A 19,226-nucleotide genomic window follows, 5' to 3' on the forward strand; every position below is an offset into this window, starting at 1 on the left:
TAACATTTATGGGGTGAATTTGGGTCAAAGAATGCGATTCCCCAAATTTTTTGGGGGTTCCATGTTTGCGTAATGCACTTAACAATAAAACTGGCATTTTTTCTTTATTTTATAGGTCGGTCTGAACACAGTAATATGCAGGTTTACTAGGTTTTCTAACGTTTTACTATTTTTATTAGCAGTAAAACTTATTTAAAATGGTCCTATTGTGACTCCTATAGCGCTTTTATTTTTTTACCTATGGGGTCTTATGAGGTGTAATCTTTTGCGTCATGATCTCTACTCTAGTTTTTATTAATAACATTTTTTTTAGATCAAACGTATTTTATTAATTTTTTTATACATAAAATGTCATTAAAAAAATATTTGTTTTTTTACCGCTTTTTGTTCACGCTGTTTACCATGTGGGAATAGTATTGTTTTATTTTAATTGTTCTGACTATTACGCACGCTACGGTATATATTATGTTAATTAGCTTTATTACTTTTTATGTGTTTTATGAATAAAATGGGAAAGGGGGTGATTTACACTTTTATTGGGCTTTGGGGCACTTTTTTAAAACTCTTGCAGGGATCAGTGTTATTTGTGATCTTCTCATTCATCCTGCCAGTGGCAGGCTGAATCAGATGACCGATCCGGCGAATGCACGGAGGTAAGGAGAAGACCTCCGGCAGTCAGGAAATGCGATTGGGACCCTTGCAGACACGCTGTGGGGTTCACAATCGCTAAGTGACCAGAGATGCTCCGGTCATTTATACTTAAACGCTGCGGTCACGGCCCGCCATTGAGGCGGAGGGCCTGGCTGCAGATAGCAGCCGGTTTTCACCCGCTATGGGGCGGGCTCAGCTCGTGAGCCCGCTCCATAGCTCGGGACTGCGCCAGGGCGTACATTTACGCCCTCCTGCATTAAGGCCGTGTTTAAGCACAGTCTGGCCCACAGGGGGTTAAATTATCCCTCTGGGGACCAGACTGTCAGTTATGAACCCCCCGTCAGCCTCTTCCTTTCTGGAGTGGCCGCATTACATGGAGTTCATCAATTAAAGGGGTTGTTCACCATTTTTTTTTCTTTTAAATCAACTGTGTCAGAAAGTGCCAGAGATTTGTAATTTACTTACAAAACCACTTACAAAACTACTATAAAAAAAAAAGTCTTCCAGTACTTATCAGCTACTATATGTTCTGCAGGAAGTGGTGTATTCTTTCCAGTCTGACACAGTGCTCTCTGCTGCCACCTCTGTCCATGTCAGGAACTGTCCAGGGCAGTAACAAATCCCCAGGGCATACAGCAGCTGATAAGTACTGGAAAGCTTGAGATGTTTTAATAGAAGTAAATCACAAATCTCTGGCATGCATACTTTTTTCTGGTGTTGTTGTGGTGGCCAGAAAAAAAATGCTACCAAAAAGACAAGTGTGTGGGCACCCTAACTGAGGTAATATGAATAAAGAATTTCTAGGACCCTCCAGGGCTTCATGCCAGGTCTAGAGACATGGTAACAATCATGTCATGGATTCCTTCAACATCTATGTAGCGACAAATCTTATGTAGAAGAACAATGGTAACACCTACAGGTAGTTGTCAATTGTTATTTCAAGGGAAATGCAAGAATTTACTAAACAGACATACTAGGAGTGCAGAGAACCTACAGCCTGGGCTCTGCTACATCAGTACTATACATATGGATACATGCACACACACACAGATGATTATTTTTCATCATTTCCTGTTATGTACTACAGATTCAAAGCAGCGCTGCTATGACCACGATAACGCCACTGAATATCGAGGCGTGGCAAAGAGAAGTAAGTCAGGCCACAGCTGTCTGAGGTGGGATTCTGATCTTCTATATCGAGAGATTCACACGCGCACTGAGGAAAACTATATTGCCAAAGGTTTAGGATCCCATTCATACTGCAGGTAAGAACCAGACACATTATTTATCTAATATTGTGGTCTCCCACCACGGGTGTTGCTATTGGTTACACCCTTCGTAAACGCCTGTACTTATTGTGAGCCAGTGGTGATGAAAGTAGTGATAAAGTTTCGCTACTAGATGTCGTTATTGAAGATGTATGTACATAGATGCTGCTCTGCTGAAGTATGGAAAGGGTTATTGTTTATTTGTGTGTCACATGGATCTGTGAACCTATGGGAATGTCTTCTTTTTCTATCCTATCATCTCTCACTTTACTTCTTCTAATGCACTCTTCACCCACTCACAGCACACCTTAGATACGCTGAGGAAGGAAGTCACATGGGTGATAGGAAGTGTAGATCAGTCTTAGTCAGATTCCTGTATGAGTAGGAAGCAAGAACAGACACAGCTAATAGTTTCTCCTCCGTTTACTCTACACAACACTATGCAGTGTTAGACCCCTCACAGGAGAGGACAAGTCATAGATAATCTCAACTTACTCCGTGGACTAGGAGAGTCACAGTGCAGGACAGTATGCACAGACAGCAGTACGCTAGGAATTCATCTGGATAGAGCAAAGTTGCTAAGAGCCTAGGAACTCTATCTCACAGCGCGATTTTCAGTAGGAAATCCTCAGCATTCTGCTCATCCCAGGTAACAAGTTCTGGGGCCTTGTGTCACCCTCTAGGACGGGTCCCCCAACACTGGTAGGGCATCAGGTATTCTCTTCTTCTTCTAAGTATTCTTCTACCTCATCCTTCAACATCCCAGCAGAGCACCGTACTACTTGGGTTGGGACTCTCACAACATCCTCCTCTCTGCTTCTCTGATTCTTTGTATCTCGTAACACGCTACTCAGCACGACTGTACTCTTCACTGTATCCCTATCACAGATCTGTTTGCTGTATTATCAAGTGTTCTACCGAGTGTATTTATCAAGTGTTTTATCAAGAGAAACATATCCTGTCAAAGCAAAGCTGTATTACTTGCTTAACGCAAGTACTTTCCAAGTAAAACGAGATTATTTATGATAAAGAGACTTTGTGATTCTTCACCCCACACTGACACCGTGTACACCACATCACCACTGTCTATTACAATGAGTAGGAATGAACAGTGAGCCAGGGAGTAAAGCTCAGCTGCTGGCACTTCTCCCAGTCCGGGTCTCAGCATTGACATCCTGATTGAGCAAAACATTTTACGTGTCTATATGACATGTAGGAGTTTTTTTTTTTTTGCTTTTTTTTCATGACAGTATAATGCTGTATAGTGATTGTTTATTATGTTGCCACCTGTCTCTGCTTGCTGATGGACTTCTCCTTTAAATAGCAACTGGCTGTCCCAGAGGATGACCAATCAGTATTATACAGTTAGGCAGGTTCTCCTTGATTATATATTGATCTTTAAAGGGGTTATCCTGTGAAAATCTTTTTCTTTTGAATCAACTGGTTTCAGAAAGTTATATAGATTTGTAATTTACTTCTATTTAATAATCTTACGTCTCCCCATACTTATCAGCTGCTGTATGTCCTGCAGGAAGTGGTGTTTTTTTCAGTCTGACAGTGCTCTCTGCTGCCACCTCTGTCCATGTCAGGAACTGTCCAGAGCAGTAGAGGTTTTCTATTTCCTACTACTCTGCACAGTTCCTGACATGGACAGAAGTGGCAGCAGAGGGCACTGTGTCAGACTGAAAAGAAAACACCACTTCCTGTAGGACATACAGCAGCTGATAAGTATGGGAAGACTTGAGATTTTTAAATAGAAGTAAATTACAAATCTTTATAACTTTCTGAAACCAGTTGTTTTGAAAGAAAAAGATTTTCTCTGGACAACCCCTTTAAATGTCAAGCCCAGTTCCATCAATACTGCCAGAAATCTTGAAATCCTGGTGATGGCTTCCGACAAAACTGCACAAAAATAACCCCATCCATGTGTATTGTATTTGAAACTGAAGTTGTTTTCCATTGAAGTAGTTGAGGTTAGGGCATCCCTGTAATATTCTGTGCCCAATGTAATGCCGTATATTGTACTGACAGCCTCAGCCTTTCTATGTCTATCTCCCTCACCATGAAAAACTTGCTACAAAAACAAAGCTTAGAATTTGTTGGTGGTAAAAGGATTTCTTTTCTTTCTCTTTTTTCATTTTCCAAATTTCACATTTTTATCTAATATTATTGATTACAAAAACAAATATACATGTTGATTGTTGCTTTATTTGATACATTGTTTTTTCTGTTAGAACCTTGGTTGACAGAAAAAAAAAAATATTTTTTAGGATATATTATAAACTTTGTTGTACATGGTTTGCTTACTTGTTTTGCTGTTACTGTATTTGACTTGATGTCTTTACACTTTACCAGCCTTGGCCAGCAGGTGGCACTGTTATGCAATTCCAAATCCTGCTGCCTATTAAACCTGACATGTAAAGCCATCATGCACGGCACAGTGCTGCATCATTTTTCCGCATGTATTAATTCAGACAGCTGATGAATAAAGTTAATTTAAATATTGCAGGTCTGCCCCATGGTGTTACCCTGTGAGCCAGCGAACAAACGTGTCAAAGGGTTATTTCAAAGCTTTTATGGGGATTTTATAGTCAAGGGATCATAATGTGTTGAAGCTTTGATTAACATACTGTCAGTATGCAATATCTGCATTTATGGAATATATATAGTTGTGTTTCTTAAAGGACAACTCCCACAAATTTTTTTTTTGGCTTATTCAACACACATTACAAAGTTATATAACTTTGTAATGTGGTTAAATACCCGGTCTGGCCCCCTTCACCCCCCCCCCGGAAGTTAAAGAATGTATACATTACCTATTACGGTCGTCACGGTCCTCTTCTCCCGGGCGGCATCTGGGCGGCATCTGAGCCGTGGGGCGGTTCGGATCTTCTTCCTCCTCGGCATCTTCATTGAAAGTAAATGGGAGAGAAAAGGCTGCTGGTTGGCTGAGCTTGCTGGAAGCCATGTGATGCGCTCCAGCCAATGAAAAGGCTGCCGGTGCGCAAGCGCACTGGCAGCCTTTTCTCTCCCATGGACCCGGAAGTAAGAGACATCGCTGGACGGCGGACGCAGGTGACGGTGAGGCGGACGGCGGGCGAATGGAGTGGCGATCGTCACCGGAGGGATGGTGAGTATGGTGTGTGTGTGTGTCTGTGTTTTTTTTTTTTTTGGGGGGGGGGGTCCCGCTGGAGTTGTCCTTTAAAGGGACTGCCAAGTTTTCCAGTACTTATCAACTGATGTATGTCCTGCAGGAGATGGTGTTATCTTTCCAGTCTGACACAGTGCTCTCTGCTGCCACCTCTGTCCATGTCAGGAACTGTCCGGAGCAGTAGCAAATCCCTTTAAAATTCTCTGTTTTTATGTGTATCTCATCTAAAACTAATATCTCAAAGGGGTTGTCCAGCGAAAATATTTTTCTTTCAAATTAACTGGTTTTAGAAATTATATCGATTTGTAATTTACCAGTACTTATCAGCTGCTGTATGACCTGCAGGAAGTGTTTCTTTCTTTTCAGGCTGACACACTGCTCTCTGCTGCCACCTCTGTCCATGTGAGGAACTGTCCAGAGCAGAAGAGGTTTTCTATGGGGATTTGCTACTGCTCTGGACAGTTTCTGACATGGACAGAGGTGGCAGCAGAGAGCACTGTGTCAGACTGGAAAGAATACACCACTTCCTGCAGGACATACAGTAGCTAATAAGTACAGGAAGACTTGACATTTTTAAATAGAAGTAAATCACACATCTATATAACTTTTTGATTTTCACTTGATAACCCCTGTAAGTGCTTAATATAATAAAGCAAGGGGCCAGACGGTGACAGAGTCGCTGGAGGAGATGGCACAGCAAGAAATGCACACACAATCTGTTTGCAATACTGAACTCAACATAGGCTTTCAAAAGTCCATAGCCGGCTGACCTGTGACATCTTGGTGCATCCATAAAATAAGAAGGTTCATCATCTTAAAATTTGACATCTCAATCCAGAGAAACAGCTTGGAAATATACAGTGTGAATTTAAGAAAATGCAAGTTATAGTATAATATATATTATAAAATATTATATATTAATAAGTGATTTATCACTATTTCCAAGGAGCCCGGACAATGACGCAGCTCCTTGGTGTTATGTTATGAAGGAGAACCACGTGTCTTGGGAGGATTGCCACGTAAACCTGTGCAGTAAGTATTCACCATGTCGGCTTCACCTTGGACTTTCACAGTAGTCACCCCCCTTCCCCCGCTTTGCTTTACAATACCTTCCCTAAACCTTCCTCTCATCACACACATGGAAAGTGACCACAACCAAAGTCCTATATTAGTCCTATCAGGCAGGTCATCTAGATCCTTTGCCAGTTACTCTACCTTTAATGCTTTATTACATTGTATTTTATAGCTGACAAAGCAAGGAGAGTAGTAATGGAGACAGAAGATGGTCTCTTCGCTGTTTCAAAACCTAAATGTGGTCAAAAACATGAGAAGCGTGTTATCGCAAGAGGACGAATCCTGGGTGGTCTGTCGGCTCTTCCAGGTTCTCACCCATGGATGGCAGCAATATACATTGGGGATGTGTTCTGCGCTGGAAGCCTCATTATGCCCTGCTGGGTTGTCTCAGCTGCACACTGCTTTGCTTTCAGGTACATTGTAATTTTTTGTCTTCTCTAGCTGACTAAATTGTAACTCTATAGAGAAAACATTTGCCCTAGTCATGGCTAGGTTATCAACTAAGATTCCTTTGTACTAGAGTCCGTTGAGCCAGGAAAACTGGGGTGACCAGTGTGGTAACCAAGGACAGCCAGGTGGTATTAGCTAGAGCAGGTGGAGTACCTCTTTAGCTCTTGTCACAGAGCCCGAGTGATACCAGACACACGCCCATTAAAGTAGAACAATGTAAGTGCAGGTGCAAATGAGAGGAACTTCAGAGTCTAGCTTAGACTTCAACAGGTGCAACTTTACTTGTAAATTTCTTCTTAAAGGCACCATACACAAAGGTGCAAGAATATAGTAATGAATGTTACTGACTAAGATACCTTGAAGTGAGCTGGGTGCTCGGAATTCTTTTGGATAAATCACTTTGAAAATCAGGTTTACTGTAGGAAATACTTTTAGGAAGTTTAGAACAAAGTCTGTGAATACTGTAAAATTGAGACTTGACTTTGACTTGACTTAGACTTCAGTGGACTACTTGATGGGGGGGGGGGGGTCCTAGCTAGATGCTTAGGTACTCAGCTGTGGGGATTTTGAAGAAGACATACCTGAATCCGTGGCTATGACGACCCGCCTAATGCTGTTCGTGGGCACTGAGTGACACAGATCCAGGAACACAGGGCCCACCTAGTGGGTTAACCTGAAGCTAGCCATTGGGAAGACTCCTACAGAAACTTAGCAGTTAGGTAAGAGCAGTTAAAGCTGAGAACTCTGCTGCAACATGCAGTCTTAACTCCTGTCTTCTTAGACAGGGCTGAAGAGAAGATAGTCCCCCATAGATCGGCCTCGATTCCACGTTTACAGTAGCCTCACCATGGGTTTAATTAATCTGACAGTCTAGGTTGCAGGATACTTGAATCAGGAATAGAGTCTCTCGATAGAGTCACAGATGGGTCTTGGCCTCCAGACGAGGCCCTGGCAATATACTGCAGAAGGAACAACACATTTTTGCCTCTTTCTTGGCTACAATTCTGGACAAATCTACCCCAAACCTGCTCTACTTCACTCTATATACCCTTCAGTGAGCCATCTGATAGCTTTCAGATCGGTTTTCAGTCAGTGTAACAGACAATGGCATACAGAGAAAAGTACATGACTTTAGACACATTCACAGCTAACCCTTGTGTAAACTTTCCATCAGCTTTGTAGTAGTACATAGACTATAGTGAGACATCTAGTGGTGGGAGTGCAGAATGCTACCTTCATCCCATAGCATACATACAAGATACTGCTGACCTACATACTTGGCACACAGCAACACAGCAACAGTATCACTTTAATTTATATCATTTTTAAGCTGGATCATCACTAGTTTCCTATGCAACACAAAGGAAAATGTATCTGTCACTATTATTTTTGCATTAAATCCTCTAATAAGCTGACAGCTGTGATGGTTGCATGCAGTCACTCCTATACTTACAGAGTCACTGTAACATCTACCATTAGCAATGTCCCTTTTTCTTATAATAATGTCTGCTACTCGGCTCTTATAGTTTTTAACATAATTGAAAGTGACTGTGTGAGACCTACTGTGTAGATAAACCTGCAGCGGGAATGAGTATAGCTGGAATGGGTAATGTCTTTGTTATCTGCAGTGATTTAGACTCAGGAAGAAGCTACTTCCCCAATACACTGACAGGTAATGCAATTTATTTGCATTTTGGATAATTTACCAGGAAAATTTCCTTTGAAATGTTTCAATTTTGTGTTAGGTAATATCATACAATAAATGGTTGTCTGGCAGAATAATTTTAGTTTTGAAACAAGCAGCATTACTCATCTCTCCCACCCCCCACTGCTGCTGCTCTAACATTGGGTCCTTGTTGATCTCCACTTCCTGATCCAATCTTAACACACAGGAAATGGAAGAAAATGCCCACTCCGTCAACCACTGTCTGTAGTGATAAGTTAACCTACCTCAGTCTCTGATTGGCTGAGAAGGTATAGGCTGTGTAAATCAGTGGAGAACAGTGGCAGGTCTAAGAGGTTTGAGAGGGTGTAAAAAAAAGTTGTCTCCAAATGGGATTATGTTCTGCTCTATCTTTTGGGTCCATTATTGTGTCAGAGCCCAGGATATGAGATATTGATGCCTATCTCTCCTTCCTGATGCCTTAGGCCCTGTTCCCACTGAGCAAAGCTAGCGGAATTCCGCGACGGAATTGTCCGCTGCGGAACGCCGTTAGCCTTCCGCTCATAATGGTAGTCTATGGGAGGCGTGCGCTGCTGCTCTGTACGCGCTGAAGAATGAACATGTTCATTCTTCAGCGTGTACAGAGCAGGAGCGCGCGCCTCTCATAGACTCCCATTATGAGCGGGAGGCCAACGGCATTCCGCGGCGGACAATTCCGTCGCGGAATTCCGCTAGCTTTGCTCAGTGGGAACGGGGCCTTAAAGAGGACCTGTTACATCTCATCGCAAATACCTACAATGCACCTGAAATAACAATTCAGGAACAATTTTCTTATAGCTCTGTGCTCTGCCGTTCCTCTGTTATTCTTCCTGGAAATGTATAACTGAATAGTCAACTGGGTGTTACCAATTGGGGGTATGTCCCTACACTATCTATCACTATCCAGTCAGAGCTGACAGTGCCAGAATGTGTAGGGACATGCCCCTAACTGGTAACGCCCAGTTGGTTATTGGGTCAAACATATTTAGTAAGAATAACAGAGGAAAGTCACATTGGTGCTATGTTCCAGAATAGTTATTTTATGGACATTGCATGTATTTACTAAAACAGACAGGTCAGGGTGACAGCTCCTCTTTAAAAGGGGTTTTATATTTAGGGTGTGTTCACATGTACAGGATCTGCAGCAGATTTGATGGTGCAGATTTGAAGTTGCAGATTCAATGCAAAGAAACTCTCGGCCATGAAATCTGCTGCGGATCTGCTGCAGATTCAAATCTGCGCCATCAAATCTGCTGCAGATCCTGTACGTGTGAACGCACCCTTAAACAGGTCTTGTAGTAAATATAAAAAGTGGTGTCAGGTGCCCTGATTCCAACTGTGTTTTTACTTTCTCGCTTCTCCTCCCTATTCCCAAGATTTAGAGGTTTTACTCTTGTACTAAAAAGTCTGAATAGTCTGATGGGCAGGAACTTTATTGCAAAATAGGGTGTGAATGCCAGGCTCTGAAGATTTATAATTACACCCCGTGAACATGATTTATGCCCTATGATCTTTCTAATCAGCCCCCCCATGCCATGTATTTCCTCCCTGTTTTGAATTTACATCCCGTCCCACTGACTTTTCAGTCAAAACTACAGATAGTCAAATATTAAAATGGGAGGCATAGCAAGAAAATGAAACCGCTGTTTAAATCAGTGACTATAAAAAGACTATAAAATTATACGAAAATATTAATTTTTTTCGCTCTGACCACTAAGTAATTTTTTGGGGAAATTTTACAAAATGTTTGGGGGATCTCCACAAGGGAAAAAAAAGCTGCATTATTTGGTTGGCGGTGTTCAGAGGTATGATGTGTGGTAAGTGACTGTGTCAGACCCCCCTTCACCCCCATCATTTCTGGAAACCTCTCACTAATAATGAGGGAATTCGGAACATCACCCAGGACTACTTTCTCCCTTCCCCGAGGGGTCTTGGGGGTCTGATTTAGTCAATCTAATTCTAGCTTGATATACAATTTCTTCCAAGGAAAGCATTCAAGCCCATTTTGTTCTATTTTCAGCCCCCGGAAATCCAGCGTGACGGTGGTTCTGGGACAGCAATTGTTCAATAAGACAACAGACGTCACTCAGACTTTTGAGATTGACAGATATATTTTCTATCCTGAATATAATGTGTTTAAACGCAATGAACATGACATTGGTGAGTAACAATACTTTATATAACTACAATGGGTTGATAAGACTTTCTAGACATGGGGGTAAAGCGGGGTAGCAGTCCCACAAAGAAAGGGCCCTGGTGTCTGAGTGGCCCCAGAGACCTCACTGCTACATACACATGGTAGGTGGAGGTTGTGTTACATGTTTAGGATAAAGGAGGAAAATGGCGCAAAACAATAATTACTGACCTGATGTGTCCCCCGCTCTCTGCTCTTCCCTGGAGGTCTCCATTTACTTGGCGGCAATGGCTACATGCCTATATACACTGGCCCTAGCAGTGCATGATGGGAGATCTTTAAGGATATACGGGCAGTGATGCCAAGCAATGTTATCCGAACCTGAACACTCAATGTTTTAATTTCCACAGCTGCAGAAGTTGGATGCAGCCAGAGGGAGTCCAAGAAAACATGGATACAACCATAGGCTATGTTCATACATAGTAAGAGACCGGCCGTTCCATGACCCGGCCGGCTCACGGAACAGCCGGTCTCTGAAAAGATTATCCCAGCCGATACTGCAGTGAATGAATAGCGGCCGCAGAAAACTGACATGTCAGTTGTTTGCGGTGCCGCTAGAGATCCCGGCCGGAGTGTTTACTATTGGTATACGCTCCGGACGGGATTCCATAGGCAGCAATGGCACGTATATTTTCGTATTAATCATGGCAGTTGTACAACGGCCGTGGTTTTACGAAAATATACATTGTGTGAACATAGTCATAGGCTGTATTCATGTTAACCTACCAGTCCTAGGGCAGCGTCCAACTTCTTCAGCCGTGGAAACTTCCCAGAACATGTGAACAGAACGTCAAGATAATTCCAGCAGACAATGGAAGAACCATGGTCTTTAACGACTTTCTTCAAATTTTTCTGTGTGATCACATGTATACGATGGTATAGACCAACATTACATATTAAATTCCATTTCATTCTGTGTATTTTGTGATTTTGCTTTTTCAGAGGGATAATGTCTCACACTATGTTCCTTTCATTTCCATTTTTTTCCAGTGTTAATAAAACTGAAAAAGAAAGATGGTCAATGTGCCAAGAAAACTCCATTTGTCCAGACGATCTGTCTACCCGATGGTGTCACATTTGAGGAAGGGCACATGTGTGATATATCTGGATGGGGTCGTATGAATGAAGGTACATTACTCTGTATATCATCTAATGTAGTGAGATACTTCTAGATTATATTGTCATAAGAGCTCATTTTTTGTTGGGAGATGTTCAGCTTAGTTCAGGACCCACATTCAAATCAAAAATTGAGGAGAACCACAGTTTGACTGCAGTTCACCGATGTGATGTGTGAATGAGAGTTGAAACGGTTACAATACATTTAGGTAGACTTTTTCTAACCAAAGCCTTATTTACAGACTTGTATTATGATTTCTAGATGAGACCGATTATGCGAGCGTTCTACAAGAGGCCATGGTGCCGATAGTGTCTGACAATAAATGCAGCAGTCCTGAAGTCTATGGATCTGAACTCAGTGAAAACATGTTTTGTGCCGGCAACTTTGATTGTAACATTGATGCCTGTCAGGTGAGGTCTTCAACTTTATTTAGTGGGAAGAGGGGAACCTGACACATGGATATCCTCTTCTATGGGTAGGCCACTAATTTTATAGCCCCTTTTGCTTTGTAATACACAAAACATAGGTCTCAGTTTATATTTTAGGGGGTCTCCAATCTTAGCTGGTATAATCTTAGTGCTATCTTCAGGACTTGTGGTGAAAGGTAACTGAAGTTTCACCACCAGTAGGACTGAGCTGATCAAAACCTCGTTAAGAGCAATCTGCTTTGGATATCTATTAGTGACATAAGTGGAATCTATCTATCTATCTATCTATCTATCTATCTATCTATCTATCTATCTATCTATCTCCTATCTATCTGTCTGTCTGTCTGTCTGTCTATCTATCTATCTCCTAGCTGCACAGTGCATTGACAATAAGCATAACAAAAAAAGAAACCCCACTTCTTAAAGGGATTATCCACTCCAAAGGAAAAATTGCAAAGAGGTCTGCAGAGCCTCCATTACGAGTCTTAAAACACTAGACTAACCAGATATCCCTCAAGGGAATGACCTAGAAAAGGGATGGCTCCTGTACGCAGACCACCAAAAACAACCATATTAAGTGTCCTCTTCCATCAATATCCAACTCAATTATGAGTCTGTTGATATGATCAAGGAACATACCAAATCCAGGTATCCATCCACAGACAGCTGTTTCGGGGTGTTGCCCCTCATCAGTGTGCAGCAGGATTCTGGCTATGTGGGAGCAATGCCTAGTAGACCAATATGGCAAACAGATCACTAATGCCAGGGAGACCAGCCAAAGAGAACGTTGTCGGTTCCTGTTTAAAGGGCTCATACAGTGAAATCCGAGGTGCATTGTCAACTGTGAAACCTCAATAAGCAAAGAGGTCTGCGGAACCACAGTTATGAGTCTCAGCACACAGGACTAGCTAGATATCCCTCCAGGTAAGGGCCTAGAAAAGGGATGGCTCCTTTTTAATGTGGTGGGTTTTGGTGGTCTCCGTACAGGAGCCATCTTTTGAGCATTACACAGTGCTTTTTCCAATCAATAGATTGTCATACAGGACCGGTCCTCTAGAAAAACAACGGCTCTTTGTAACCGTTTTTCACTTTGAACAAGAGTTGGGGATACAGAATTGTAGATCTGAATAGATTATATGAAAATGGGATTTGTTAACTAGATACTAACTTTTCTGCTACCAGGGGCAAAAACTGAAATGGCAAACCTATCCCCTTTGAAAATTATTAAAGTAAGAAATGTTTGCACAAAATCGGTAGGTTATAATAGTACTAGCAAAGTGTACTGTATACCTCTATATAATAGCTATACTGTTGCCAGATAATTACTGGATTTCTAGTCCTGCCTTGAATTTCACATTTGTGTCCAGCCATCATTTACAGGTCAGTGGAGCAACAGCAAGACATGTGTAGCAGAAAATGCCACCTGGGGACTCTGCAATCTGCTGCCTGAGGCGAGATACTCAGCTTGCCTCATGGCAGCTGTAGCTCTGTATGTATGTATTGCTTTATAAAATTTGAATTTTATGAAATCCTCTTTGTTAAATTTAGGGTGACTCAGGAGGACCACTGGCTTGTCAGAAGGATAAGATCTCCTACCTGTATGGAATTGTCAGCTGGGGAGATGGATGCGGCAGGCTGAACAAGCCCGGAGTGTACACAAAAGTGTCTAACTATGTGCAGTGGATCAACAGCAAAATTATGCCCAAAAAAGTTGATAAGAAACGATAGTTGTTCTTTTTCTCAGATTCAAAATAAAGATACGGAAGTTATACTTTTTTAAGGTTAAAATATAATATTGCAATGGATGACAGAAGTGAAGAATCCATGTAAACTTTATCATTTGTATTGTTTAATATTTTTGACACTAGTGTAAATTACCAGAATAAAAATAGTATGACCTGGGCACACAGAAGATTTCAGAGGTATTACCAAAATCAGTATTAGAGGGTCCCCTATCTATCATGCATCATTTGTAGTATTGGTATATTGGAATGCTTGTGTGGCTTTAAGGGGAACTATTAACAGGTTAGACTAATCTAACCTGCTGATAGCCCCCTATTTCACAGGAGATGCTGATGAGGGTATGTCTCTTACTTTCATCCTTGGCGTCATTCCAGTGAAGTTAGTAGTTTGCTTCACAGTCCGGTAAGACCATTAAGAGCACTGGGGCACCATTAGGAGCACTGCCTGCATCCATAGCGCCAATCCGCCCCCGCGGCGGGCCACAGCGGTGCTGTGGGGACAGTGCTCTTAACTGGACCTTGGAGCAAACTACTTACCTGCACTGGAACGGTGCCAAGGATGAAGGTAAGAGACATGCTTTCCTCTTTGGCGTATCCTGTGCAATGGGGTTAAATTCGTCTTACCTGCTGATAGTTCCCCTTTAATGGGATTTAGGGCCTCCTTAGGCTCCAGGGCCCAACTGTGTCACTACCTCTGCACCTCTATTGTTAGCCCCTGACATTTTACTTTATATGAATTTGAACAAATAGATATTAGATATTGTCACAATTCCACCCCTTTTTGGACAACCACGTTAACGTTCCCTGCGCTAACTACGTGCACACGGAACAAGACAGACAAACAAACACAAAAGAATAGTCAAACAGGCCGGGTCAAAATCCAAACAGGCAGCACAGTACAAAATCAGTAAGCAAACGGATAGTCAGATAGTCAGGCAGGAGGTGAGGTAACAAGTCGAGCAAAAAAGCGGGATTAGGAGCGGGGATCGCAGGAGTATACAGGGAAAGCTGGGACCGGGAAGTTAACCTAGTAGCCAGCACTGGAACTCTGCCTCAGCTTTGGTTTATGCTGAACAAGAGCCTGGTCAGGATCCCCATTGGACCAGCGCTCTCATCTTCCAGGTAGCAGACAGGCAGAGGAACCCGTCAATCACACATACGACAACAGGTGCATTATCAAGTTCAGCAGCTTCTCAGTTTAACTCCGCCATTGCCGGAAGCTAAGAAGCAGTCGGGTGTGGCACTCAAAAAAAACCACCAGGCCCAGTTCACACCAGGTACTAAACATTCCTGACAGTCGCACTGTGTGAATCACACTGCAGTGTACCTTATACGTAAATGGGATTGCACTTTGACCCAATAGTGCGGCATTGCAAAAAATTTGTTAGAAATTAACTTTTTGAGACTGTTGGCTCATGGTTACGCCCTCTTGTGGATTGCAGTATGACCCTATTTACTTTTCTTAGTTGCTATGCATTGCCACAAAAAAACATCAGCATGTAGCCCCAGTATTTTTCACACTCATTTGTGTCACTATAGTTACAATATATTTTATTATCTATATTCAATATATATTTTTATGAAATATATATTTTAAGGTTTTTTTTAGATGTCAAGTAATTTGGTCACTTTTTGTTAACAAATATTTAAGCTTACAGGTATGTTCACACACCGTTTTTTCTGGCAAATATACGCCAGTATTTTGATTATTACGGCTATTAAAAATGACCACAATCATGTCTAAATACAGCCATAGGCTATGTTCACACTACGTAAAACTACGGCCGTTGTTGCCGATGGCAACAACGGCCGTAGTTTTTGCGGGGTGGAACAATGCCTTAGTTTCAATGGGATCCTGGCCGGAGCGTATACACACCGTATACGCTCCGGACGGGATCCGGTGCGGCCCCGCAAATAACTGACATGTCAGTTTTCTGCGGCCGCAATTCAATGAATTGTGGACGTAGGAAACCCTGTCAGTTCACACTATGAAGCGAGCGGCTCAGGCCGCTCGCTCCATAGTGTGCAGGGGGAAGCTCTGATGCGGGCGCGTGCTGAAGCGGCCGCATCAGAGCTCTGCCGCCGGAGAGATCATCCGGGGTCACGGAATGGCCGGTCTGATACGTTGTGTGAACATAGCCATAATTAGGAAAAAAATTGTATGAACATAGCCTAAAAGACAACAAAACAAAAACTTTGCCTGAATATCTGGAACAATTCAGATTTTAGATAATACAAACTGTATTATATAGTTTATTTGCTTTCTCACTTGTCATCGGGGAACTATATGTGGCCGATAGTGACATAGTAAAATACAGTATTGTAGACCATGCATCCCAGATTTCTTTTATTGTGTTGTCTTGAAGCCATAAAGAAAAAAAAAATTATTAACCTAATAAAGTCAAATAAACTAATAAAACTTTTGTCCCAGATACAAATTTTTTCAGCACAATATGAAAAAGGAGTAGCACAGGCAACATGGGGCTTAGTAGTTGGTGGTTCAAATCTAATTGGGGGCAACATCTTCATGGTGATTCTAAGTTTGTCTAACTGTTAGGACCCACCACGGGATCTTGAGAATGGGGGGCTTCCAGCAGTTGGGCCAGTACAATCAGATAGTTATCCGCTTTCCTGGGGAAAGGGGATAACATAGTGAGTTAGAATAACCACTCCAAAGATAGTGATACCCTAAAATGTAAGTTTTGATCCCACACCATTTTTTGGAGGGTCTTTTTGGACGGCCATCATTCTGAGTTCAAATAATGACCGTTATTTTAGAATGATAGTTGTCATTATGAGATAGTGTCTGTTACTCAACCTCAAAATGATTGCCGCTTTAAAGTGACTCTGGACCCACAATCTGACACCCCCAAACCGCTTTTACCTTCAGATAGCTGCTTTTAATCCAAGATCCGTCCTGGGGTCCGTTCGGCAGGTGATGCAGTAATTGTCCTAAAAAACAACTTTTAAACTTGCAGCTCTGTGCCCAACGGTTGTGGCCCCCTCCCCTCCCTACTCATCATTAGGAATGCTCCAGGCAGATTGTCTACTATTCATCACCTGTGTCACCACGGCACATGGGCCGCATCGTTACGGCTCCTGTGTAGTTTTCACTGCAGAGGAATAGAAAAAATGCTGAAGAGGGTGGGAAGGAGGGGTGGTGCAAAGTTAGGGCACAGATACTCAAAGCCACGGCCGTTGGGCACAGGGCTGCAAGTTTAAAAGTTGTTTTTTCAGGACAATAACTGCATCACCTGTCGAACGGACCCCAGGATAGATCTTGGATTAAAAGCAGCTATTTGAAGGTACAAGCGGTTTGGGGGGGTCAGATTGTGGGTACAGACTCGCTTTAACTACAGCAACATCAAAATTTTTTTTTTTTTTTACTGATATCACAAAATAGAATAAAAAGCAATCAAAACATATGATCTACACATACATGATACTAATAAAAAAGAACTGATAATGGCAAGGAAAAGGAAAAAAGAAAAAGAGCCCTGGCGCAAAGAGTAAAACAATTACAGGTGTAGTGTGAACATGACTTTAAACTACAAAATGTTTCCAGATTATATACTATATTCCAATTAAGGTGAACAAAAACAAGTGAGTGTAAAGGTGACTGAATGAAGTGTGTGACTAGGAAATATCACAAGTGCAAATTTCTTGTTGGCACCCAGAGCCCAAGGTACGTGACCTGCCAGCACCCCTGGCTAATATCTATAGGTTATATTATTTACTATTAGTCAGTGTATGGACAGAGCTACAGAATATTTTGGACTTTTACAAATGTTAATTCCATGCAGACACCCAGTCTGTGATTGCAGCATCTCACACATACTTTAATACATCCAGAATTTATAGTAATATCAGATTTCTTGGAGAAACGTGTAATTTCCTCCTAGGGTTACCCTTCTTTATATAACTTTTTTATGTATGGAAAGTATATCTCATTTCATAAGACAAGCATATTTTGGTAAGCTCACTCTATGTATAAAATCCAACCTTCCCCAAACCTCAGCCATCAGCCAGTGTCAGCTTACAGACTGGGGTTAAATGCTGTGCATTCAGCTTGGTGCATGCATCAGTGCAGCCTTGGAGGTGATCTATCTGTCAAGACGTCAGAGAGAAACGTCAATCTCAACATGACAGATAGGTAGAAGAGGGCACGTTTGTACGCATAAAGACGGCTGTATGGATCTCAACATTACATACCACCACATAAGCTCAACTATAGGGATACAGATACTATAATATACTAAATACTATAAATAAATCTATGGACCATAGAAAAACACATTTAGGACTAGTGGCCAAACTGGAAACTGCAAGATTTTAGGATTATTTTATAATATAGATAGTAAAATGTATGTCATGCAGGAAGTGGTGTATTCTTTCCAGTCTGACACAGTGCTCTCTGCTGCCACCTCTGTCTGTGCCAGGAACTGTCCAGAGCAGTAGCAAATCCCCATAGAAAACTTTTCCTGCTTTGGACAGTTCCTCACATGGACATAGGTGGCAGCAGAGAGCACTGTGTTAGAATCGAAAGAATAAACCACTTCCTGCAGAACATACGGCAGCTGATAAGTACAGGAAGACTTGAGATTTTTAAAAGGAGTAACTTAAAAATCTCTGGTACTTGCTCGGACCAGTTGATGTGAAAGAATTTTTGTTGGTGAACTACCCTTTAAGGGGAAGTATGGAACATAGAAAAACACTTTTAGGACTAGTAGCCAAACTCGAAACTACAAGATTTTAGGATTATTTTATAATATAGATAGTAAAATGGAAAATTACAAAACAATAAAAAAATTCTTAAAGAGGAAATATCATTAGGCCTGCTCGGCCTCCCGTTTGCTGCAGCTGTTTGGGGTCCGGGGGTGGGGGGGTGGGGGGTGGCCCAGGGATTCCTGGGCAGCACAGGTACTGAGCTCAGTGTCTGCCAGGGCTAGTACTTCCGGCACAGGGAAGGTCTCTATCACGTGCTCCTTGTGCTGGAAGTACAGGCCACGGGCGGACACTGAGCTCCCTGCTACCTGTGCTGACTGGGGATAGGGCGGGACGTGCGAGGGGGCCCCCCCTTGCCACCACACTGCCGTCCTATCCCCGGTCAGCACAGGTAGCAGGGAGCTCAGTGTCCGCCCGTGGCCTGTACTTTCAGCACAGGGAGCATGTGACAGAGATGCTCCCTGTGCCAGAAGTACTAGCCCCGGTGGACACTGAACTTGGTACCTGTGCTGCCTGGGAGTCCCTAGGACACCCCCAGGGAGCCCCTGGGGGAGAAGAGGAGAAGACAGCTGATGGAGGAGTTAGGTGAGTTGTATGTTGTTTAGTTTTTTTTGCTTTCAAAGGGGGCATCTATGGGGGATTATTTGGGGGGCCATCTATATGGAGATTATACAGGGGGGGCATCTATAGGGGGATAATAAAAGGGGCCATTTATAGGGGGATA

The 19,226-nt window shown here is 42.4% G+C and overlaps 1 protein-coding gene across 1 annotated transcript in view; it reads left to right on the forward strand.

The window, feature by feature from the left end:
* The window catches only part of HGFAC (HGF activator), a 44,369-nt gene extending 28,173 nt beyond the window's left edge, over positions 1-16,196 (forward strand). Inside the window, exons 9-15 of the mRNA XM_069977358.1 lie at positions 1,739-1,916; positions 6,017-6,102; positions 6,317-6,557; positions 10,317-10,456; positions 11,481-11,618; positions 11,869-12,017; positions 13,584-16,196. Coding sequence (XP_069833459.1) covers positions 1,739-1,916; positions 6,017-6,102; positions 6,317-6,557; positions 10,317-10,456; positions 11,481-11,618; positions 11,869-12,017; positions 13,584-13,763 — 1,112 coding nt within the window. The 3' untranslated portion in view covers positions 13,764-16,196. The remainder of the gene's footprint in view (positions 1-1,738; positions 1,917-6,016; positions 6,103-6,316; positions 6,558-10,316; positions 10,457-11,480; positions 11,619-11,868; positions 12,018-13,583) is intronic.
* The last annotated feature ends 3,030 nt before the right edge of the window (positions 16,197-19,226 follow it).

The sequence above is a fragment of the Dendropsophus ebraccatus genome, chromosome 7 (genome assembly GCF_027789765.1).
Source record: "Dendropsophus ebraccatus isolate aDenEbr1 chromosome 7, aDenEbr1.pat, whole genome shotgun sequence".
NCBI lineage: Eukaryota > Metazoa > Chordata > Amphibia > Anura > Hylidae > Dendropsophus > Dendropsophus ebraccatus.